Source organism: Chlorocebus sabaeus, chromosome 12, assembly GCF_047675955.1.
Source record: "Chlorocebus sabaeus isolate Y175 chromosome 12, mChlSab1.0.hap1, whole genome shotgun sequence".
Classification (NCBI taxonomy): Eukaryota; Metazoa; Chordata; class Mammalia; order Primates; family Cercopithecidae; genus Chlorocebus; species Chlorocebus sabaeus.
This window is the reverse complement of record NC_132915.1, coordinates 62,603,977-62,628,418: the sequence shown is the minus strand read 5'-3', so window position 1 is coordinate 62,628,418 and position 24,442 is coordinate 62,603,977. Positions and strand designations below refer to the sequence as shown.

The window sequence follows — 24,442 nt, the reverse complement described above, 5'->3', positions numbered from 1 at the left end:
TAACAATATATTTGTTACTATACTGTGCCTTTATTCCTAAATATTTTAAAGATCAAATTATATGGGCGTGTGTATGTGTATGTGTGTATGTGTATGTGTGTATACACACACTTAAATGTATTATGGGATAGAATGTAAAAATTTAAGATAAATGTGAAACTTGGCCAGGTAGGTTGGCTCACACGTGTAATCCCAGCTCTTTGAGAGGCCAAGGCAGGCGATTCACTTGAGATCAGGAGTTTGAGACCAGCCTGGCCAACATGGTGAAACCCTGTCTCTACTAAAAATACAAAAATTAGCCGGGCATGGTGGCACACACTTGTAATCCCAACTACTTGGGAGGCGGGGAGGCACGAGAATCGCTTGAACCCAGGAGGCAGTGGTTGCAGTGAGCCAGGGTCACACCACTACACTTCAGCCTTGGTAACAGAGTGAGACACTGTCTCAGGAAAAAAAAAAAAAAAAAAAGTGAAACTTACTGAATTGTCTACTGCAGGTGAGGTCTTCATTCCCTAAAAATACAGATTTATTAGGAACTCTGGTTTTAGGTAATAAATTGATAAAATATTCTAGGTAAAGTGAACCAAACTTGAGAAAATTGGTTAATTTTACTTTATTGCTCCAGGTTTTCAAAGTTTAAAACGCGTTAGTCATTACTCTGAAAATTTCTCAATACACCTTTTGATTCTCTTTTCTGCGAAGCCCTGCTTTAGTCTCTGTGGCTTTGTATGCTTTTTTGTGTGGATGACACCTTCCTTTTGCCCCCTTAAACCCCATTTTCCAAAGGTTCTCCTCATTTGAGTTTTAATGTAAATTCACTAATATTGATTGACTTCTCAGATTCATTTGTTGGTAAGATTTGCTTATGACTGATTCCTCATTGTTTTTTGTCTGCTTAGCATTGATCTGGTAACCTTGCTCCAGAAGCCTGTTCCTCACGGTCAAGCCTCAGAAGCCAACTCCTTTGAAACTTCCCAACAGCAGGGCTTTGGCCAAGCCCTTGTCTTTACAAATTCGCAACACAACAATCAGATGGCACCAGGGACTGGCAGCTCCACTGCTGTCAACTCGTATTCTCCTCAGAGCCTGGTAACTCACTTTTATTTCAGTATGGGATTTTAAGAAATGTACCCATTAGCAAATGTGTTCTAGAATATGATACATGCCTTATAATTACTTTCTACATATAAGAATATCTACAATAAGGCCGGGCATGATGGCTCATACCTGTAATCCCAGCACTTTGGGAGGCTGAGGCATGAGGATTACTTGAACCCAGGAGTTTGAAACCAGCCTGGGCAACAAAGCAAAACTCTGTCTCTACATAAAAAGCAAACAACAAAAATTAGTTGAGTGTGGTGGTGTGTGCCTGTAGTCTCAGTTACTTGGGAGGCTGAGGTTGGAGGATCACTTGAGCCCAGGAGTTTGAGGTTGCAGTGAGCCATGATCATGCCACTGAACTCCAGACTGGGTGACAGAGCGAGACCCTATCTCTAAAACAAAACATCAGAAAATTCTACAGTAGATCTCAGTCCAGAAAACAATGATGTGGTAATTTCCAAGCACATAGCTGATGATTCCATGTGGAATTTAACTACCTGAGTTTCCTGGACAAAGATAAAAATTTTTTTATGATTTGTCGAATTCTTTCAACTGATGATCACTCTTGAGATTGAAAGCACCCCTTTCTTCTGAATAATGTTTTCTTTGGATTTTGTTTCATATTCTGTCTCTATAGTTAGTATATTCAATTTCTCACTTATTTTCCAATTTACTTAAATGCAAAAGTTTATCAGAATCGACTTGCTGTAAAATCATGTACAAACAGTTCTAAGTCTGCCGAGGTGCTTGTATTTTTTGCTTTTTTTTTTCCCTAAGACCGTAAAATAAGCTACATTTTCTTAAAATGCCAAAAGATTAACAGAGGCCCTTATAGTTTGGATGTATTTTTATTGAAACAGTGTCATTTAGTGCTGTATGACTCTGACTTCCAATGTGAGTTAAGCTCCCATCCAGAAAGAACTTCAGGAACTGTTAGTGAAGGCTGTGAAGATAGGCTCATGGAAGTACAAGCTTAGATCATAGCTTATACAAGAATGTTGCTTTAGAATGGTGAACTGAAGTTCCTACCCAACTGCAGGAAGTTCTGAGCTGGCAAGAGGAAGTTGGAAAGTTCTATGGACGCAGAACTACAGCTCTTACTAGGGATAATTATTTTAGTTTGTTGCTGTGTTTTTACTGAAATTTATTCCTGAGAAACAATTTTCTCCCCTGAGTCAAATCATTTGTTTTACCCTGATAAAATTGAGAATTGAATATTTAAACTTTTCATTAGTATTTTCTACTCTGTGTAGCCATATCATGTGTTGGGCCTGGGGACTTGGTGTTTTTAGTATCATTGGTATATGAGGTGGTATCAGTGCTTTGAAGTAGGACAGCCCAAGGTTTCTCTATTTTGAGAAGGCCTAATAAAAACCCTGATTTTTAATTGAAGCACCAGAGTCTTTTCCTCCTCTGCCTTTCCCTCTACTACTAGTATAATTATGTAATGCCCTTCCTGACTTGCTGAAATCTATGCCTGTCCACTGAGTTGATAAGAAGGACTTGAGTTTTCACAGTGATCTTCAGATATGTTGCTTTATGTCGTGACCGGCATGAGAATGACCAACATGAGAAGGCAGAATAAGAATTGTGTGGTGTTGTAATAGAGCAGTGGTTCTCAACCCTACAGCACTTTAAAAATCACTGGGGGCTGGGCGCGGTGGCTCACACCTGTTATTCCAGCACTTTGGGAGGCCGAGGTGGGCGGATCACCTGAGGACAGGAGTTTGAGACCAGCCTGGCCAACGTGGTAAAACCCCATCTCTACCAAAAATTAGCCGGGCCTGGTGGTGGGCGCCTATAATCCCAGCTACTCGGGAGGCTGAGGCAAGAGAATCACCTGAACACGGGAGGTGGAGGTTGCAGTGAGCTGTCATTGTGCCATTGCACTCCAGCCTAGGTGACAAGAGAGAAACTCTATCTCAAAAAAAAAAAAAAAAAAAATCACTGGGGAGGCCAGGCATAGTGACTCATCACTGTAAATCCCAGAAATTTGGGAGGCTGAGACAGGAAGATTTTGAGATCCCAGGAATTTGAGACCAGCCCAGCAACATATCGAGACCTCATCTTGCTAAAATAAAATAAGTTGGGCGTCATGGCACATGCCCTGTAATCTTCGCTACTGTAGTCCCAGCTACTTGAGAGGCTGGCGTGGGAGGATCACTTGAGCCCAGGAGTTTGTTCTGTGGCCCTCCAGCCTGGGTTGACAGCAAGACCTTGTCTCTAAATAATAATTATTATAAAGTAAAATCCCTGGAGAACCTAGTAAATAACAACAGCAACAGAAGTGGGGATGGTATTTCCCGAGTCTCTGAAACAAAACGTGTCTTCATCTTTGGGATTGGAATTTGGGCACTGTTTGTGTGTATGTGCATGTGTGCACATGTGTGTATTGTATACATTTTAAAAGTCTCTCCATTGATTTAAATGTGTAGGTGGACTTAAGAGGCCTATGCTATGTATTACCTAGGGCACGGCAGTAGTCATTGATTCAGTAATTTCGCTGTGTTGTAAAGCACACGGTGCATTTGATAAAACTAGCTGATGCATGTTAGGGATTATGTAGGATAACAGGATGAAGAGAGTCATCACCTCGGAAGCCTTCATTGAATCAGTGGACTTGAGCTGGATTTTTGCGATTTGGTAGCAACCTCAGACTGGTTTATTGGGCAACCTGAAAAAACAATCTGGAGCAGTGATAAGTAATGTTAGCACAACTGTTTCAGTATGAGCGGATTCTGTGTCACAGCTGTCTGTAACCTAATGTTTTACTCAAAGTGGAGAAGTTTGGATTTCTATACAACTGGGATATTCCTTGCCTTTGAATGTTGATAATAGAAGTAATTGTTTCAACTTACTTGTGGGAAGGCAAAGTGCTTGTTTTTGACCTTAAATGGATATGAAATGTTATTTTTGGGCCAGGCGTGGTGGGTCACGCCTGTAATCCCAGCACTTTGGGAGGCCGAGGCAGGCAGATCACAAGGTCAGGAGATCGAGACCATCCTGGCTAACATGGTGAAAACCCGTCTCTACTAAAAAATACAAAAAAAAAAAAAAAAAATTAACCGGGCGTGGTGGTGGGCGCCTGTAGTCCCAGCTGCTCGGGAGGCTAAGGCAGGAGAATGGAGTGAACCCAGGAGGCGGAGCTTGCAGTGAGCCAAGATCATGCCACTGCACTCCAGCCTGGGTGACAGAGCGAGACTCCATCTCAAAAAAAAAGGAAAAGAAATACTATTTTTGATGAAGAACTTACATTTCAGAATGATCTGGATATGTAAAAATGTAGTTGATCTTCCATTGTCTTTTATAGTTCATCCTCTTTGGATATCGACCTGACAGGACAAATGGGGGAGGAGTAACATTATTTTCCTTGTGCTTATTTATGGAGCATATTTGGTGGTGTTAGTCATCTAAACAGCTTGAAATGAAAATAGTGTCCATGGTATTTGGTCAACTTCAAATACCTGTGTATTGCAGTGTCTCATTTTGGAATATTAGCCCTTAAGTTCAGTTCTTTGACCTATATTTGATCTTGTGTGTGTGCGCGCATGCATGCATGCACACACACGAGAGACGGAGTCTCACTTTGTCACCCAGGCTGGAGTGCAGTGGCGCAATCTCGGCTCACTGCAACCCCCACCTCCTGGGTTCAAGCTGTTCTCCTGTCTCAGCCTCCCGAGTAGCTGGGATTACAGGCGTGCGCCACCATGCCTGGCTAATTTTTGTATTTTTAGTAGAGACGGGGTTTCACCATGTTGGCCAGGATGGTCTCTAACTCCTGACCTCAGGTGATCCACCCACCTCGGCTTCCTAAAGTACTGGGGTTACAGGTGTGAGCCACCGTGCCCAACCTGACCTGTATTTGATCTTGTGGGGTCATCTCACACTGATCTCTTCTTTGACTGAACATCTTGTAATCATTAAAGATGAAGACTGTGGTTCACAGATTAGGAAAATAATGTGTTTTTGTTGGTCAAGTATATCTTTGTCATGTATTTCATGGCATTCCTCTTTAGTTTTTTTAAATAATGATATTTAATTGTGAACTAGTGATATCACTTTATTTTATTTTATTTATTTATTTTTTTGACACGAAGTCTCACTCTGTTGCCCAGGCTGGAGTACAGTGGCATGATCTTCGCTCACTGCAAGCTCCGCCTCCCAGGTTCATGCCATTCTCCTGCCTTAGCCTCCCAAGTAGCTGGGACTACAAGCGCCTGCCACCACTCCTGGCTAATTTTTTTGTATTTTTAGTAGAGACGGGGTTTCACTGTGTTAGCCAGAATGGTCTTGATCTCCTGATCTCGTGATCTGCTTGACCTTGTGATCTGCCCTTCTTGGCCTCCCAAAGTGTTGAGATTACAGGCGTGAGCCACCAAGCCTGGCCAATATCACTTTTTAAAAAATTGATTTCTTCAAATTCATGGCAAATATTTCCCTTCGTTTTAACTTCTTATGTCATAATGAGGAAGGATAGCTATATTTATTTAGTCAATTTTTATTGCATAGTAATATTTTCATGTAGTATTTTCTAAGTTATATTTTAGTAATTCATATGTTTTAGATTACAAGTTTTAACATACTTGTGAAAATACTGATGTGTTTTAAAGCCTTGGGTAGAAATTCTGTATTGCTGAGGATTTGTTCTTTTATCCCCCTTTTAAAGTCATCCGTCCTTGGCTCAGGATTTGGAGAGCTTGCACCACCAAAAATGGCAACCATCACCAGCTCCCAGATTTTGGACCCATTGAAAGCTCCGAGTTTGGGCCAGTTTACCACCACCCCAAGTACACAGCAGAATAGTACAAGTCACCCTACAACTACTACTTCTTGGGACCTCAAGCCCCCAACATCCCAGTCCTCAGTCCTCAGTCATTTTGGTAGGTATACATTGTTTGTGAGTTTGCCCCTACTGAGGACGTTTCAAACTTTGGCAGAATGTGTTGACTTGTGAACACTAATGTGGAATTTGTCCAGAGATGTTTCTTTTTAGTAGAACTCTTGCAGTTTCTCAGTTAAATCAGTCTTCCTTTGTTGTACAATACCTGCACTTATTTGTTTTTATTGTTCTTGATAGTTTCATTGTTAGTAGTAGTGGTGGTGGTAGTACATACCTTGAAGAGTATGGTAAAAGCATACAAATATGAGCATCTAACACTTTGTGTAAATGCACAGACAGAATTTCTGTATTAGAATAGGATGGTGATAGAATGTGGAAAACTTATTTTAAGACTTTTTTTTTTTTTTTTTTTTTTTTGAGATGGGTCTTCCTGTGCTGCCCAGGCTAATCTCCATCCACCTCCTGGCCTCAGGCAGTCTTTTCATCTCAGCCTCCTGAGTAGCTGGGATTACAGATGTGCACCACTGTATCCAGCCTAGACAATATTTTACTCTATTATTTTAGTATTATTTTTTTGAATCAGGATCTTGCTCTGTTGCACAGGCTGGAGTACAGTGGTGCAGTAACGCGTCACTGCCATCTTGACCTCCCAGTTCAGTCGATCCTCCCACTTCAGCCTCTCTAGTAGCTGGGACTGCAGGCACATGCCACCACTCCTGGCTGGTTTTTTTGTATTTTTTTATGTGACAGGATTTTGCCATGTTGCCCAGGCTGGTCTGGAACTCCTGCACTCAGGCGATCCGCCCACCTCGGCCTCCAAAAGTGCTGAGATTGCAGGTGTGAACCACCACGCCCAGCCTGGACAGTATTTTAACTCACACTCTCATGCTTACTCATTCTAACATTTCGAAGTATCAGCTATGATTTCATCAAGCTTTACAATCTGTGGTTTGTATTGTAGAGGCCCCATGTATAGACTGGATGTTTTCTAAACTAAACTCCCACAGAAATTGTGACATTAAGCCACCATTCCCCACCAGCACTCACATACCACACTGTATTAAGGAATAGCAGGGGATTTCATTAATTATGGAACTGGCCATGTGGGCTGGTTTATGGTTAGGGCATATAGCAAGACAGGGAAGCATATTTCTCTGTTCTGTGAAATGACTTACTGTGTTGGAAGTACCTGAGACCACTCCTGAGTTTGAAGTGATGTCTACCAAGGGAAATCATTAGAGACTCAGTGCCCAAAGTTTTTATTGGGACAAGAAATGTAGGTACCCTGTGCCTACTTTTTTTGTTATAACACGTAGCAAAATTACAGTTTCCTAGAAGGAAAGCAGATGTTGAGCATAAACCACATCGTTTATACAGACATTCTTAGCACAGTGAGCCACTCTAATAGGTTGGTGTGTTGGCACCCTTTGCCAAGTACATACCAGCAGTTCAAATTCTCAGACACTAGCCAGGGTCCCGTCATCAAGCAGGCCTTTTTGAGAGCAATTGTAGGTCCCTATATTAACTTTTTCTGCACACATAACTAGTGAGTGATAGGACTTTTTTAGATAGAACCATGGTATTCCCATATTCTTTATAAAGCCTATGGATTTGGTGCATGCCTATAATACCAAGTTCAAAAATGGGTGCGTCTAAACCAGATCTGTCATTTGTTTTTTTAAATTAAATTCTATTCACACTCAGCCAACTGGGCATGGTGGCTCATGTGTCCCAGCACTTGGGGATGCAGAAGAAGGAGGATTGCTTGAGTCCAGGAGTTCAAGACCAGCCTGGGCAATGTGATGAGACGCAAAGGCTAAATATTAGGTTGTTGTACTCTGGCCCCATAGAGAAAAAGATGGCCAACCTGTGTCCCATATGGTAGAACTGGCTTTTCAAATCAGTAGTGAAAAAACAGTTTATTAAAACTGGATATCTAATTGAAATATGAAGTTGGCTCTCTATACCAAAATGCCAATGGGTCACAATAGTTAAACATAAGTAGTGAATCTAGAACTGTAATAGAGAAAACACAGAATAATTTTTTTGTTGTTCTGTGTGAGGGAGACCTTTGTAGGTATGGCAGAAAACACCAAATTAGAAGGCAGACAATGAAGAAAATACTCAAAATTTGTATCATAGACAAAAAGAGTGAATTTCCTTAATATATAAAGAGTAACTAAAAGCAGAACAACAAACAGGTTAAAAAACTGGCTAAAGAGGTAAGAACACAGTCTATAAGTAAAGAACACTTAAGTATATGAAATGATACTAAGCACATTTATATCACTTTAGTTTGTATTTTTTAACACCATTTTCTACCAATTGAACCAGGAAATTCAAAAGTGTTTGGTATTAGAGTGTATTAAAAAGGATGTGTCCTATCTGTGGACAGTAATTTTATAATATTTATCAAAATTCAAAATATACCCTGTGAAGGAGCAACTTTATCCTACCAGTTGATCCTACAGGTATACTTGTACTTAAACAAGACATCTTACATACAAATATATTCATTAGTGCATTGCTTTTAATAGCAAAAGATTTGACCTAAAAGTCCATTAATACAGTACTGGTTTTATGAAATGATACCTATGTATACTAGATTTCTGTGTAGTCATCAAAATGAGTATGAAGTAGCTCTTTGCACATTAATGTGAAACACTCAATGGAAATTAAATGATTTGTGAGACAGTAAGATATATAGTGTGTGTATATATATGTCTGTCTGTCTCTCTGTATATAGTGATATAGTATCTCTGAAAGAGACATTCAGGAAAACCGGGTATAGTGTTTGCCTTTGTGGAGCAAGTATGGGAGGGTAGTGTGGAAGAGAAACTTAATATTCATCATACATATTCTTGTATCTTTCGGATTTGTTTGTTTTTTGAGACAGAATCTCGCTTTTTCGCCCAGGCTGGAGTGCAATGGCGCGATCTCAGCTCACTGCAAGCTCTGCCTGCCAGGTTCACGCCATTCTTCTGCCTCAGCCTCCCGAGTAGCTGGGACTACAGGCACCCGCCACCACGCCTGGCTAATTTTTTTGTATTTTTGGTAGAGACGGATTTCACCATGTTAGCCAGGATGATCTTGATCTCCTGACCTCATGATCCGCCTGCCTTGGCCTCCCAAAGTGTTGGGATTACAGGCGTGAGCCACTGCTCCTGGCTGTCTTTTGGATTTTGTGACATTGTGTATATATATACATCAATTAGTCCAAAAACTTAATAATTTTTTTTTTTTTAATTTTTGGATGAGACAGGGTCTTGTTTTGTCACCCAGACTGGAATTCAGTGGTACAATCATAGCTCACTGCAGCTTTGTACCCCTGGGCTAAAGCAATCCTTCCACCTCAGCCTCCCAAAGTGCTGGCACTTTTTTTTTTTTTTTTTGCCTAGCTCAATTTTTTTTTTTTTTTTTTTTTTTTTGAGACTGAGTCTTGCTCTGTTGCCCAGGCTGGAGTGCAGTGGCCAGATCTCAGCTCACTGCAAGCTCCGTCTCCCGGGTTTATGCCATTCTCCTGCCTCAGCCTCCCGAGTAACCGGGACCACAGGCACCCGCCACCTCGCCTGGCTAGTTTTTTTGTATTTTTTAGTAGAGACGGGGTTTCACCATGTTAGCCAGGATGGTCTCGATCTCCTGACCTCGTGATCCGCCCCTCTCGGCCTCCCAAAGTGCTGGGATTATAGGCTTGAGCCACCGCACCCGGCCTCAAATTTTTTAACAGTTATGTAAAAAATCCATAAAATAATAAAAGTATGATTCTCCGTTAGCTAATGGTCAGGTGTGTATAGCACCACAATATTGTTCTCACGAGTTCATCACCCCCTATGCTTAAACATAAACCAGATCTCTCTGGATAGGAAACAAGGTGCGTGCCCATTTGGGAACTTTTCCCGTTTATCATAAATGAGGTGTTACACGTAGTGTGTGTGTAAAACCTAAGAAATTCAGCTGGAAATGATTTGGAGAAATTGGTGGTAATGGAACACTTCATGATAAGTAACAATTGAGGGAGTTTGAAGTCACTGTGCCTCATTAATTGCTGCTTACTTTTTTTAGACTTCAAATCTCAACCTGAGCCATCCCCAGTTCTTAGCCAGTTGAGCCAGCGACAACAGCACCAGAGCCAGGCAGTCACTGTTCCTCCTCCTGGTTTGGAGTCCTTTCCTTCCCAGGCAAAACTTCGAGAATCAGCACCTGGAGACAGTCCCTCCACTGTGAACAAGCTTTTGCAGCTTCCCAGCATGACCATTGAAAATATCTCTGTGTCTGCCCACCAGCCACAGCCCAAACACATCAAACTTGCTAAGCGGCGGATACCCCCAGCTTCTAAGGTGGGCATTTCATCATGAAGGTGAAATTATTTTTACATTCAGGCCTAAAGGTGGAATTGTTTTTACATTCAGCTCAAGTAGTGGGATACTAAGTTTTGGAAACTGGGATACAGTGTTTTTCAAGCACATAGCTTATTGATTGCATAATAAGGATATGGCCATTTCTGAGTGACCAGACTGGCATTAGAGGGAGTGGGTTTGTGCTGAAAGCCACAGATCCTTATTTCAAGTATAGATTTGAAGATATGGCTCAGAGAACTGTTGTTCTTGAGGGTTTTGCCATATCCCATAGTTGGAGGATGCATGGTTCCTTGACCAGGTGATACTTTCATCATTGGTGAGTCCCCGAAAATAGAGTAGTCAGCCCAGTGTTCACTCCCCACCACCATCACAACTCCCCCCCATTGCTCTTAGATGCAGGTGGTGATATTAATGCCAACCATTCCTGTTTAACTTTTAATTTCTCCTTTTTTAAAAAATGAGACAGGATCTCGCTGTGTTGTCCAGGCTGGTCTTGAACTCCTGGGTGCAAATGATCCTCCTACCTTGGCCTCCCAAAGTCCTGGGATTACAGGCGTGAGCCACCATGCCCAGCCAACTTTTAATTTTTCTTAGCTTGTTTCTTTTCTTTCTCTTTTTAGAAAAGCCTTATTCCTTTTTTCTCCTTGTTTCTCACTCCTCCTTCCTGCCAGTATTGCCTGGGAACCTAAATGCTTGTTTGGCTCTGTTACAGGCCTTTGTGACCTGGAATCTGTGACCTCTGCTCCTGACATGACAGCTTTGCTTTTTCAGATCCCAGCTTCTGCAGTGGAAATGCCTGGTTCAGCAGATGTCCCGGGATTAAATGTGCAGTTTGGGGCTCTGGAATTTGGGTCAGAACCTTCTCTCTCTGAATTTGGATCAGCTCCAAGCAGTGAAAATAGTAATCAGATTCCCATCAGCTTGTATTCGAAGTCTTTAAGGTACTGAATTTAGTCCTTCGTTATGAAGCAAAATAGACCCTAAGAGATCACCTGGTGGAAAGAATACATCCTGTGGTAATAGATTGTGCAGCTATCCTCAGTGTTTATCCAGACCTTCCATCATCTCCATGAGAAACCCCATACCTGTAGCAGACAGTCTCAATTTCTTCATTGCCCTGCCCCTTAGCAACCAATAATCTGTCTCTGGATTTGCCTACCTGGACATTTCATATAACTGGAATCTTGGAATATGTGGCCTTTTATGTCTGGTCTTTCACTTAGTATAAGTTTTCAAGGTACACCCATGTTTAATGTATCATTTTTATTGCCAAATATTTCATTGTGTTGATACACCACATTTTATTCATTCATTAGTTGGTAGGCATTTGGGTTGTTTGCTCTTTTTGACTATAGTGAATCGTGCTACTGTGGACATTTGGTTTCAAGTTTTGCATGCTTTCTGTTCTTTGGGATGTATATCCCAGGAGTAGAATTGCTGGGTCATATGGTAACTTAACCATTTGGGAAACTCCCATACTGTTTCCACTGTGGCTGTAGCATTTTACATTCCTACCAGTAGTCTGTGAGGGATCTAATTTCTTCACATCTTTGCAGCAGTAATTTTCTTCAGTGGAATATTTTATAAATACAAAATCTCAGATTTTAGTTTTTTTTTTTTTTTTTTTTTTTTTTGAGATAGAGTCTTGCTCTGTTGTCCAGGCTGGAGTGAAGCGGCATGCTTGACTCGCTGCAGCCTCTGCCTCCCAGGCTCAAGTGATCCTCCTGCCTCAGACTCCTGAGTATCTTGGATTATAGGTGTGCACCACCACGCCCAGCTAATTTTTTAATACGTTTTATAGACACGGGGTTTCGTCGTGTTGCCCAGACCAGCCTCAAACTCTGGAGCTCAGTGAATCTGCCTGCCTCAGCCTTCCAAAGTGCTGGGATTACAGACATGAGCCACCGTGCCTGGCTGACTTTGTTGTTGTTGTTGTTTTAGTTTTTCCACATTCCAGAGGCAAAACCTGATACTTGTTTAAGTTCCCTTTTTAAAGATGGTCTCAAACACCTGGATTCCTTAAAGAATCTTCTGAAGTATTCTTTTTTTTTTTTTTTTTTTTTTTTTGAGACGGAGTCGCACTCTGTCGCCAGGCTGGAGTGCAGAGGCGCGATCTTGGTTCACTGCAACCTCTGCCTCCCAGGTTCAAGTGATTCTTCTGCCTCAGCCTCCAGAGTGGCTGGGATTACAGGCGCCTGCCACCACGCTCTGCTAATTTTTGTATTTTTAGTAGAGATGGGGTTTCAGAATGTTGGCAAGAATGGTCTCAATCTCCTGACCTCAGGATCTGCCCACCTTGGCCTCCCAAAGTGCTGGGATTCCAGGCGTGAGCCACCGTGCCCAGCCTAAGTATTCTTAAAGATGTCCCCCTCTCAGTAAATTAGGTGAGTCTCATTTGGGACAATAAATTGATGAAGTAGTTGCATCTCTTGAAGCTGTTTATTTTTATTTTTTTCATGAAGCTATTTAAAGTAACAAAATTATGTTGAATATCTTTGACTCTTTTCAGTGAGCCTTTGAATACATCTTTACCAATGACCAGTGCAGTACAGAACTCCACATATACAACTTCTGTCATTACCTCCTGCAGTCTGACCAGCTCATCACTGAGTTCTGCTAGTCCAGTAGCAACTTCTTCCTCTTATGACCAGAGTTCTGTGCATAACAGGATCCCATACCAAAGCCCTGTGAGTTCATCAGAGTCAGCTCCAGGAACCATCATGGTAAGTGGTATTTTAGTTTTTTTCTCATAAGATGTCTGTCTTATTTGGAAATTAATGTTTGGTTAAATTAATGCTTCTTGGATATGATTTTATTTTACAAATTGACTGACCTTTTGAGTAGAATCCTTATAGTTCATTGAGTTTGTTTACAGTGGGCATCTCTAGCACCCATGCTTTTGAGTGTGTGGATAGATCCACAAGTTCATACACTTTGTGGAGAAAACCAAGCATCCACGTAGTATGAGCACTTCGGCTGTAGTACTGGGTACTTCTACATTGTCTGAAATATCTCTGAATATTTCTTGTACTGCTTTCTCTCTGATTGCCCCATTTGCTTTGAATGTATTTGCTTCTTCATCACTGTTAGGTGTTTTTGTGTTAAAATTGTGTATTCCCTACCTAGCTTGTTAATAATACTGGACTGTAGGCCGGGCGCGGTGGCTCAAGCCTGTAATCCCAGCACTTTGGGAGGCCGAGATGGGCGAATCACGAGGTCAGGAGATCGAGACCATCCTGGCTAACACGGTGAAACCCCGTCTCTACTAAAAAATACAAAAAACTAGCCGGGCGAGGTGGCGGGTGCCTGTAGTCCCAGCTACTCGGGAGGCTGAGGCAGGAGAATGGCGTAAACCCGGGAGGCGGAGCTTGCAGTGAGCTGAGATCCGGCCACTGCACTCCAGCCTGGGCGACAGAGCGAGACTCCGTCTCAAAAAAAAAAAAAAAAAAAAAAAGTTACAATGTGGATATCTTAATTAAAGATATTTTATTGATAAGAAATGCTAAAAATTAATATGTGAGCATGCAATGTGAGCAATTCTGTGGGTTGTTTGTTTTTTGGGGGAGTACAGGGTCTTGCTTGTCACCCAGGTTAGAGTCCAGTGGCGCAATCACAGCACACCACAGCCTTGACCTCCCGGGCTCAGTCAATCTTCCCACCCTAGTCTCCCAAAGAGCCTGAACTACAGACATGCATTGCCATGTCTGCCTGCCTTTTGTATTTTGTTTAGAGACAGGATATTGCCAGGTTTTGAACTCCCAGGTTCACGCAATCCTCCTATCTTGGCCTTCTTCCAAAGTGCTGGGATTATAGGGTGAGCCACCACACTGGGCTCTTTGTTCCTTTTATCACTTGACATTATTTTGTAAATATGACATGATAGCTTAGGATTTCAGCTCAACAACTCTATATATCCCAGGTTTCTGAGTAAATTTTTTAAGCCAACAATTTTTATTAACAGTACTGGGACTTGATAATCCTATGAGTAAATCCAAACCCTTGCCCCACAAGAACCCCTCCTACCATATATACACCCTCACACACACATTTGCAGCATCTTACTTGGTGTAGGCAGCTGAGAAAAAGTATAGATATACTTCCAGTTTAGGAAGAAGCCTTTCTAGAGCCAAAGAAACAACTACACTGTGGTTGTTCCTATATTAAATCTGCCTGCATGCATCCGATGTCTTAACTGCATTTGAATGAAGGAATCTTGTCATCGCCTTCTTCCTCCTCCTCCTTTTCTTCTTCTTTTTCTTTCTTCTTCTTCTTTCCCCTCTCTCCCTTTCCTCCCTCTCCCTCCTTTCCCTCCCCACTCCTCCTTCCCCTCCCCACTCCTCCTTCCCTTGCTCCTCCCCCTCCTCCTTCCCTTGCTCCTCCCCCTCCTCCTCCCCCTCCTCCCTCCCCTCCTCCCTCCTACCTTCTTTCTTCTCCTCCCCTCCCTCCCTGCCTTCCTTCCTTCCTTTCCTCTTTCTTCCTTCTCCTCCTCCTCCCTCCCCCTCCTTCTCTTCTTCATTTTGATACAGAGTCTGGCTCTGTCACCCACTGAAGTGCAGTGGTGCGATCACAACTCCCTGAACCTCAACCTCCCGAGTAGTGGGGACTGCAGACACATACCACCATAGCCGGCTAATTTTTTTGTAGAGACGGGGTTTTACCATGTTACCCAGGCTAATCTCAAGGAATCTTGTCTTAAAAGCACCCAAATGGCTGAGAGCATTAAAAACACCATAGGAATCTGGGTGCAATGGTTCACTCCTGTAATCTCAGCACTTTTGGAGGCCGAGGTGAGCAGATACCCGAGGTCAGGAGTTCGAGACTAGCCTGGGCAACATGGTGAATCACTGTCTCTACTAAAATACAAAAATTAGCCAGATGTGGTAGTGCGTGCCTGTAGTCCCAGCTACTACTCAGGAGGCTGAAGTGGGAGAATCGCTTGAACCCAGGAGGCGGAGGAGGTTACAGTGAGTGGAGATCATGCCGTTGCACTCCAGCCTGGGCGACAGAGCAAGACTCCATCTCAAAAAAAAAAAAAGGCATAGGAAATCAAATAATGTTTTTAAGCTATGTTTTCTGAGGTTATGCCACTCTAATTCTAATAAGACATAAAATCACAAACAGGCATAGAATCTTGGAACATATTAGCTGACCAAAATGGAACTTTCCATGTTTTGTCTTTTTCATCATTCCCTTCAACTAAACATTCAGAAAAGTATTTGTGTGCCTTGGCCGTCTTGATGGATCATCCTCCCTTCCTTCTTCTCTTCCCCTTCCACAGCCCAGAATATCCACAGATTAAAATTACCTTCTCAGAGATGTTTTGACAGAAATAAGTTAGAGTCTATATCCTGACAGATGGGCACTAAAACAAGAAAAACCATCTGAACTATGGAAATTTCAATGGCAAGCTTGTTTGTTTGCTTTTTTTTTTTTTTTTTTTTGAGATGGAGTATTGCTTTGTTGCCCGGGCTGGAGTGCAATGGAGTGATTTTGGCTCACTACAACCTCTGCCTCCCGAGTTCAAGTGATTCTCCTGCCTCAGCCTCCCGAGTAGCTGGGATTACAGGCACCCATCACCATGCTGGCTAATTTTTGTATTTTTAGTAGAGACAGGGTTTCACCATGTTGCCCAGGCTGGTCTCGAACTTCTGACCTCAGGTGATCTGCCCACCTTGGCCTCCCAAAGTGCTGGGATTTCAGGCGTGAGCCACCGTGCCTGGCCAATGACAAGCTGTTTTTGTTTCAGTGTAAGTTTTTGAGAAGCTCGTCGTGTAACATTTCTTACATAATCTAAACAACCATATTGGGCTGGGCACGGTGGCTTATGCCTGGAATCCCAGCACTTTGGGAGGTGGGGGCAGGTGGAGTGCTTGAGGTCAGGAGTTCGAGACCAGTCTAAGCAACATGACAAAAAACTCTGTCTCTACAAAAAATACAAAAAGTGGCTGGGCGTAGTGGTGCGTGCCTGTGGTCCCAGCAGTTTGGGAGACTGAGGCAGGTGGATCACTTGAGCCCAGTATTTCACAACCAGACTGGGCAACATGATGAGACCCTGCCTCTACAAAGAATAATAATAAGTAGTCAGGTGTGATGGTACACACCTGTAGTCCCACTACTTGGGAGGCTGAGGTGGGAGGAAGGCTTGAACCAGGAAGCGGAGGTTGCAGTGAGCCGAGATCATGCCACTGCACACCAGGATGGGTGACAGAGCCAGACATTGTCTCAAAACAAAAACAAAAAACAAAATAAACCCCCCAAAACAACTACATATCTGACAATGTAGTGTGTGTGTGTGTGTATACACACAAATATATATACTTTTTTTTTTTTTTTTTTTTTTTTTTTTTTTGAGACAGAGTCTCACTCTGTCGCCCAGGCTGGAGTGCAGTGGCCTGATCTCAGCTCACTGCAAGCTCCGCCTCCCAGGTTTACGCCATTCTCCTGCCTCAGCCTCCCGAGTAGCTGGGACTACAGGCACCCGCCACCTCTCCTGGCTAGTTTTTTTTTTTTTTTTTGTATTTTTTAGTAGAGACGGGGTTTCACCGTGTTAGCCAGGATGGTCTTGATCTCTCCTGACCTCGTGATCCGCCCATCTCGGCCTCCCAAAGTGCTGGGATTACAGGCTTGAGCTACCGCGCCTGGCCATTTTTTTTTTTTTTTTTTGAGAGGGAGGTTTGCTGTTGTTGCCCAGACTGGAGTGCAATGGTCCCAGCTCACTGCAACCTCCGTCTCCTGGGTTCACATGATTCTCCTGCCTCAGCCTCCTGAGTAGCTGGGATTATAGCCACCCACCACCACACCTGGCTAATTTGTGTACGTGTGTGTGTGTGTGTGTATGTGTATGTGTATGTGTATGTATTTTTTTTTAGTAGAGATGGGGTTTCACCATGTTTGCCAGGCCGGTCTTGAACTCCTGACCTCAGGTGATCCACCCACCACAGCTGCCCAATGTGCCGGGATTACAGGCATAAGCCACTGTGCCCCAGTTAATTTTTTTTTTTTTTTTTTTTTTTGAGAGACAGTGTCTTGCTCTGTTGCCCAGTGCAATGGTGCAGTCTTGGTTCACTGCTACCTCTTCCTCCCAGGTTCAAATGATCCTCTTTCCTCAGCCTCCCGAGTAGCTAGGACTACAGGTATATGTCACCCCACCTAGCTAAGTTTTGTATTTTTAGTATAGGTGGGGTTTCACGATGTTGGCTAGGCTGGTCTCGATCTCCTGACCTCAAGTGATACGCCTGCCTTGGCCTCCCAAAGTGCTGGAACTACAGGTGTGAGCCACTGCATCCGCCCTCAACTTGATACTATATATTCTCAACTGCATGCCAGATAATTTTACTTATTTACACCCCAGACACAGTTAAATTGAACCTTTGTTAGACTTTTCCCTCTGTATATTGCTACTTGTTGATTCTCCACCGTAGTTTTAGACATTAGTTCTTGATGCGCTACCATGCAGTGTAATTTTCACTTTTTTTTTTTTTTTAAATCACCACCAGCCTCACTTTATTTTTTAGTAAGAGTTTGTGTTGGATTGTTCTCCTTCCTACCTTAAATATTTAATAGCATTCACCAGTATAGCTGTCTGGGCCAAAAGTTTTCTTTGCAAGGAGTTTTGTAATTGTAAATTCAATTCCTTCAATTGATCGAGGGCTATTCAGACTTTTTTTTTTTTTTTGCTTTGAACTGGAGTTTTGCTACAGTGCCCAGGGTGGTGGTGAACTCCTGCGCTCAAGCAATTTTCCTGTCTCAGCATTCTGAGTAGCTGGGATTACAGGTGTGAACTACTGTGCTTCAGTTTATTTTGTTATTTGTGTATGTCAAGGAATTTGTCCATTTCATCTAAGTTGTTAATTTACTGGTATAAAACTTCAATGTGTTTCTTTCCTGTCCTTTTAATATCTCTGAGATCTGTAGCAGTATTGTCTCCTTTATTTATTTGTTTGTTTTGTTTTGTTTTTTGAGATGGAGTGTCACTCTGTCGCCCATGCTGGAATGCAGTGGTGCAATCTCAGCTCACTGCAACCTCAGCCTCCCGAGTAGCTGGATTACAGGCACGTGCCACTATACTTGACTAATTTTTTGTATTTTTAGTACAGATGGGATTTCACCATGTTGGTCGGGCTGGTCTCAAACTCCTGACCTCAAGTAATCCACTCGCCTTGGCCTCTCAAAGTGCTGGAATTACAGGCGTGAGCCACTGCGCCTGGCCTATTTATTTTTAAAAGGAGACCATGGGTATTGCTGTGTTGCTCAGGCTGGCCTTGGACTCCTGGCCTCGGACTCCTGGCCTCAAGCTATACTTCTTCCTCAGCCTCTGGAGTAGCTTGACTACAGGTTTGTGCGGCTGGTACTTTAGGCATGTACCACTGCATCTGGCTTCCTTTTCTCATTCTTCATATTGGTAAATCAGCTGATGATTATCAGCCAATGGAAAGGGGTATAGAGTATCATAGGTGAGCTCGTTTGGATTCCTCAGGGAATATTCTTCGTCTCTTTCCTGTAGGGCATATCACTGTCTTGTCAGTGTCCTTAGCACCTAATAGGAAGAGAAGGCTGGTATCATTATTCATTTTGTCTACACTGACTTGATCTATCTTCATTTTCTATAGTACCCTGGCCGTTTGTTACCCCCTTGATGATGTATAGATCTCACGGGAGGAGGAAGTCATACTGCTGTGCAGAGGTGTCAGGGAATCTGCATCTGTGCATATTTTAAACCAATCATCTTACATTTTGCTTCATCTTCACTCCTGCTTGCAAAGTTCCTGGTGTCGATCCAATACTGAGGTGTATGGTGTGGTTCTTTGAAGACACAGATTGAATTGTTCTCTGGTTTTCTCTTATTGGCTTAGGATTTGGCTTTTCCACATCAGCTGAGGCAGTTACCGTCTTCTGTGTGCTTCTACATACAGACAATTTTGTTGCTACCATTTTTTCACCTGCTATTTGTCTTTCTGGGTTTACTCATTTTTAAAAAGCTATGTATTCTTGATCTTTTCTTTTCTTTTCTTTTTTTTTTTTTTTTTTTTTTGAGACAGAGTATTGCTCCTTGCCCAGGCTGGAGTGCAATGGCACAGTCTTAGCTCACTGCTGTAACCTCTCCGCCTCCTAGGTTCGAGCAATTCTCCTGGCTCAGACTCCTGAGTAGTTGGGATTACAGGCATGCGTCACCACGCCTGGCTAATTTGGTATTTTTAGTAGAGACGGGGTTTCTCCATGTTGGTCAAGTGGTTGTCAAACTCCTGACTTAAGGCTTATCTTCCCACCTCGACCTCCCAAAGTGCTGGGATTACAGGCGTGAGCCACCATGTCCGGCCTCATCTGCCATTTTTAACACAATGTTTATTTCTGTACTTTCCATTGTGGCAACCACTGGCTGCATATGGCTATATAAACGTAATTAAAGTAGGCAAAAATTCAGTTCCTCTAACACTGGCCACATTTTAAGTGCTTATTAGCCAGATTTGGTTAGTGGCTATGGTGTAGGACTATGCAGACATAGAATATTTCTATTAATTCAGAAAATACTTTTAAAAAGTACTGATCTGTACTGTTAATAAAGCATAAATAAGGCCGGGCATGGTAGCTCATGCCTGTAATCCCAGCACTTTGGGAGGCCAAGGCAGGCAGATCACCTGAGGTCAGGATTTCGAGACCAGCCTGGCCAACATGGTGAAAACCCATCTCTACTAAATGTACACAAAAATGAGCCAGGCATGGTGGCAGGTGCCTGTAATCCCAGCTACTTGAAGTCTGAGGCAGGATAATTGCTTGAACCCGGGAGGTGGAGGTTGCAGTGAGCCAAGATTGTGCCACGGCACTGCAGTCTGGGCGACAGAGCAAGACTCGGTCTCAAAAAAAACAAAACAAAAAACAGAAATCAGACCATATGGTGTCCACATATCAATCCCTGTCATCTCCAGGACATCTCAATTCCTGTTTTAATGTCACCTCTCACTCTCCTTGCCCACATCACTGCTCATTTCATTCCTTGCTGAGCTGATTGATTTTGTTTTCTGCAGATTTTGATTTCTTGACCCTTTGATACTTCTTTGCTTTTGCTTTCTTTTTTCTTTTTAAAGACAGGGCATTGCTTTGTCACTGAGGCTGGAGTGCAGTGGTACTATCAGAGCTCACTGCAGCCTCGATCTCTTAGGCTCAGATGATCCTCCTGCCTCAGCCTCCTGAGTAGCTGCAAGTACAGGTGCATGCCACTATGCCCGACTGATTTTTTAATTTTTTGTAGAGGCGCGGTCTCATCATTTTGCGCAGGCTGTTCTTCAACTCCTGGACTTAAGCGATAAACCCACTTGGGCCTCTCAGAGTGTTGGGATTACAGGCGTGAACCACCACGCCTGGCCTCTTGTCATTCTTTTACCTAGAATTTCCCCCATCCCAAATAATGTGGCCCTCTGTTGTATCAGTTTGTCTATCTTTTGTGTTTTAAAAATGATTTTTGGCCGGGCGCAGTGGCTCACGCCTGTACCCAGCACTTTGGGAGGCTGAGGCGGGCGGATCACGAGGTCAGGAGATTGAGACCATCCTGGCTAACACAGTGAAACCCCGTCTCTACTAAAAATACAAAAAAATTAGCCGAGCTGAGGCAGGAGAATGACGTGAACCCAGGAGGCGGAGCTTGCAGTGAGCCGAGATTGCGCCACTGCACTCCAGAATGGGCGACAGAGCAAGACTCTGTCTCAAAAAAAAAAAAAAAAAAAAAAAAAAAAAGATTTTCAGGCCGGGCGCACTGTGGCTCACACCTGTAATCCCAGCACTTTGGGAGGCCGAGGTGGGCAGATCACAAGGTTGGGAGATCGAGACCATCCTGGCCAAGATGGTGAAACCCCGCCTCTACTAAAACTACAAAAATTAACTGGGCATGGTGGTACGTGCCTATAATCCCAGCTACTCTGGAGGCTGAGGCAGAAGAATCTCATGAACCAGGGAGTCAGAGGTTGCAGTCAGCTGAGATTGTGCCACTGCACTCCAGCCTGGTGACGGAGTGAGACTGTCTCAAAAAAAAAAAAAAATTTTTTTTTTCAAGCTGAAGTGAAATCTTCCTCAGGTCTGCTCTTTCCTATTCTCCTTTTCTGTGCTTTTTTTATCTGATGTATTTTAAAGATGACTCCTTTAACATGTCAGGGCTTGTGGTGTTTAGGATGCCGATGTTCAACATCATGTAAGTATATTTAGTGGGGCATGAACCTTACTTTAGGGTGAGGCAGAAAACTAGACCTGTGATTACTTTCTACCAATTTTTTTTGGGGGGGCGGAGTCTTGTCCTGTCACCCAGGCTGGAGTGCAATGGCATGATCTCGGCTCACTGCAACCTCCACCTCTGGGGTTCCAGCAGTTCTCCTGCCTCAGCCTCCTGAGTAGCTGGGATTACAGGCGCACGCCGCCACGCCTGGCTTATTTTTTGTATCTTTTAGTAGAGAAGTGTTTTCACCATGTTGGCCAGGCTGGTCTCACTCCTGACCTCGTGATCCACCTACCTCGACCTCCCAAAGTGCTGGGATTACAGGCGTGAGCCACCGCGCCCGGCCCCACTTTCTACCTGTTTTTATGTATTTGGTGAGGTATATTGTTTCCCTTTCCTTGACTGTAACCTGTTATTTTAACTTACTTTTTTCCTAGTAGTTCTGTTTAATTTTCTATATTTCCTGTAAAAACATAACTTGTAAAAAATAACTTTTTGTAGAACAAAGAGTATCATAAATAAGTGTAATATTCATGAGCAGAGGTTTTATAAGATTTGAGTTGATACAGAGGAAACAACTTTAGGGTGTTTTTGCAATTTGTAAGAAAGAATCTGTTTTAGCTCTTTTTCATGTTCCTCTTATCTTGGGACAGTATTTGAGCCTCGTAGGTTCTGATGTTTATTGTTCCATGCCCTATGTTCCCTGTTCAGTCTGTGGAGGCAGACGTCATTCTTGTAAGATGCCTTTTTCATGTGTGTTAATTCCACTGAGATGCCTTGTGGTTAGCACCAACCAGTTGATTTCAGTTTCTGCTCTTTTTGGGCCTACATTGCCATAACCCTTTCACTACCCAACCCACTTAAGAAAAGCCATCTTTCAAGGAACCATCTCTTTTTATCTCAGAATCATTTTGCTAATGATATAAAATGTGATAATTTCTAGTATGAAAGTTATCTTTTGGCTGGGCATGGTGGCTCACACCCGTAATCCCAACATTTTGGGCCGCCAAGGTGGGTAGATCACTTGAGGTCAGGAGTTTGAGACCAGCCTGGCCAACATGGTGAAACCCTGTCTCTACTAAAAATACAAAAATTAGCCTAGTGTAGTGGTGCGCACCTGTAGTCCCAGCTACTTGGGAGACTGAGGCAGGAGAATCACTTGAACCTGGGAGATGGAGTTTGCAGTAATCTAAGATGCATCATTGCACTCCAGCCTGGGTGACAGAGCAGGACACCATCTCAAAAAGTTATCCTTAAAAAAAAATTATTTGGGGCTGGGTGTGGTAGCTCATGCCTGTAATCCCAGTGCTCTTGGAGGCCAAAGCAGGAGGATTGCTTGAGCCCAGGAGTTGGAGACCAGCCTGAGCAACATGGCAAAACTCCATCTCTACAAAAAATACAAGAATTAGCCAGGCATGGTAGGATGCACCTGTAGTCCCAGCTCCTAGGCAGACTAAGTGGGGGGATCACCTGAACCTGGGGAGGTGAAAAAAAATTTTTTTAAACATTTGTTCTTATATGAGAGTTTGTTGTATTACCTCCCCTTTATTAAAAAATACAGTAAAAGAGATCATTGTTTTTTGATTAAGCTACATGTTACAGAAAGTATAAAAAGCCACCCAGGTAATGATTTCATTTTGTAAGTTTATGTTCTCTTCTTTTCCTTATAGAATGGACATGGTGGTGGTCGAAGTCAGCAGACACTAGACAGTAAGTATAACAGCAGGCTACTCTTGTCATGGCTGGTGCCAACCAAACAGAGGAAGAAGATAGCTCAAGTGATGTGGAAAACACCAGTTGGTCAATGGCTCATTTGTTAAAAAGCAGCCCTATTGCTTTTTTTTTTGGACCAGGTGTTGGCTGTGGTATTATTAGAAATGTCTTAGCCACAGCAAGAGGGAGGTGATGGTCTCATGTTCTTCTGCCCTAATCACACTGCACCACAAGTGCAGTGTACAGTACGCATCTTAAAGATGCTTGGGCCAGGCTGGGTGGGTTATGCCCACAATCCCAGTTCTTTGGGAGGCCAAGGCAGGCAGATCGCCCAAGCTCAGGAGTTTGAGATCCCCTGGGCAACATGGTGAAACTCTATCTCTACTAAAATATGAAAATTTAGCTGGGTGTGGTGGTGCGTGCCTGTAATCCCAGCTACTTGGGAGGCTGAGGCACAAGAATCGCTTGAGCCAGCTTGGGCTACAAAGTGAAGACTCCATCTCAAAAAAAAAAGTACTTCTAAAGCAAAAATTACTGTTCTTGTTCAGGAAAGATAGGCTCATTGTCTTTAGGACCTGAAGGACTGTTGCTTAGAAAGAGAGATAAATGTTCACTGTGGACATTTGGGAGAAAATGAGGCCCCCTTCCAACAGCTCAGTGACTACCAAAGATAGTACAGGCGAATCTGTTAATTGCTTCTTTTCTGTAGTTGACCAACTTGTCTGTGATTGTTTATAGTAGTTTTCTTTCTTTATTCAGGAAGGCAAATGGATGGGGAAGCCAGAAAGACTCTCTTTAAATAGGATTTCCTGGGAGTGCGGATATTGAACTTAAGCAGACCGGGGTGAGCCTCAGTTGAAACTGTAATGACAGATTTGGAGCCCCAGGATTTTGGTTTGACATTTGCTGGTATTGTTGGGCTGCCAAGTCTGTTTGGAGATTCGTTGGTCATTCTGAGCTTGCTGGATGACAGAGGAACTTTTTACTCTAGCAGTGGTAGTGGCAGGTTTCTTTTGTCTAGGCGTGGGTCGAGAACTGAAGTATCTGGGAAGCAGTGTACATTAACCTACTTTTCATTTCCCATACTCTCTTCTCCCTCACTTCCTCCTCTCCTTCCCTCCCCATTTTGTTTGTTTGAGAGAGGCTTCCTGTGAAGCTGTTAGCATCGTAATACAAGGCCCAGGGCGGTACCTTTTGGGGTCTTAGTTTTAGGTGAGGTTTATCTATCGT

General features: G+C 43.0%; 1 protein-coding gene and 1 non-coding gene across 2 annotated transcripts in view; both read left to right on the top strand.

Annotated features, from left to right (window-relative positions):
* UBAP2 (ubiquitin associated protein 2) overlaps nt 1–24,442 on the top strand; it is a 132,630-nt gene that overhangs the window by 94,164 nt on the left and 14,024 nt on the right. Inside the window, exons 12-17 of the mRNA XM_073021725.1 lie at nt 900–1,089; nt 5,768–5,981; nt 10,004–10,278; nt 11,071–11,240; nt 12,809–13,022; nt 23,170–23,209. Coding sequence (XP_072877826.1) covers nt 900–1,089; nt 5,768–5,981; nt 10,004–10,278; nt 11,071–11,240; nt 12,809–13,022; nt 23,170–23,209 — 1,103 coding nt within the window. The remainder of the gene's footprint in view (nt 1–899; nt 1,090–5,767; nt 5,982–10,003; nt 10,279–11,070; nt 11,241–12,808; nt 13,023–23,169; nt 23,210–24,442) is intronic.
* LOC119624641 (small nucleolar RNA SNORD121A) lies at nt 1,532–1,613 on the top strand. Its single transcript, XR_005240794.1, has one exon. It is a non-coding gene; the product is annotated as a small nucleolar RNA SNORD121A (small nucleolar RNA).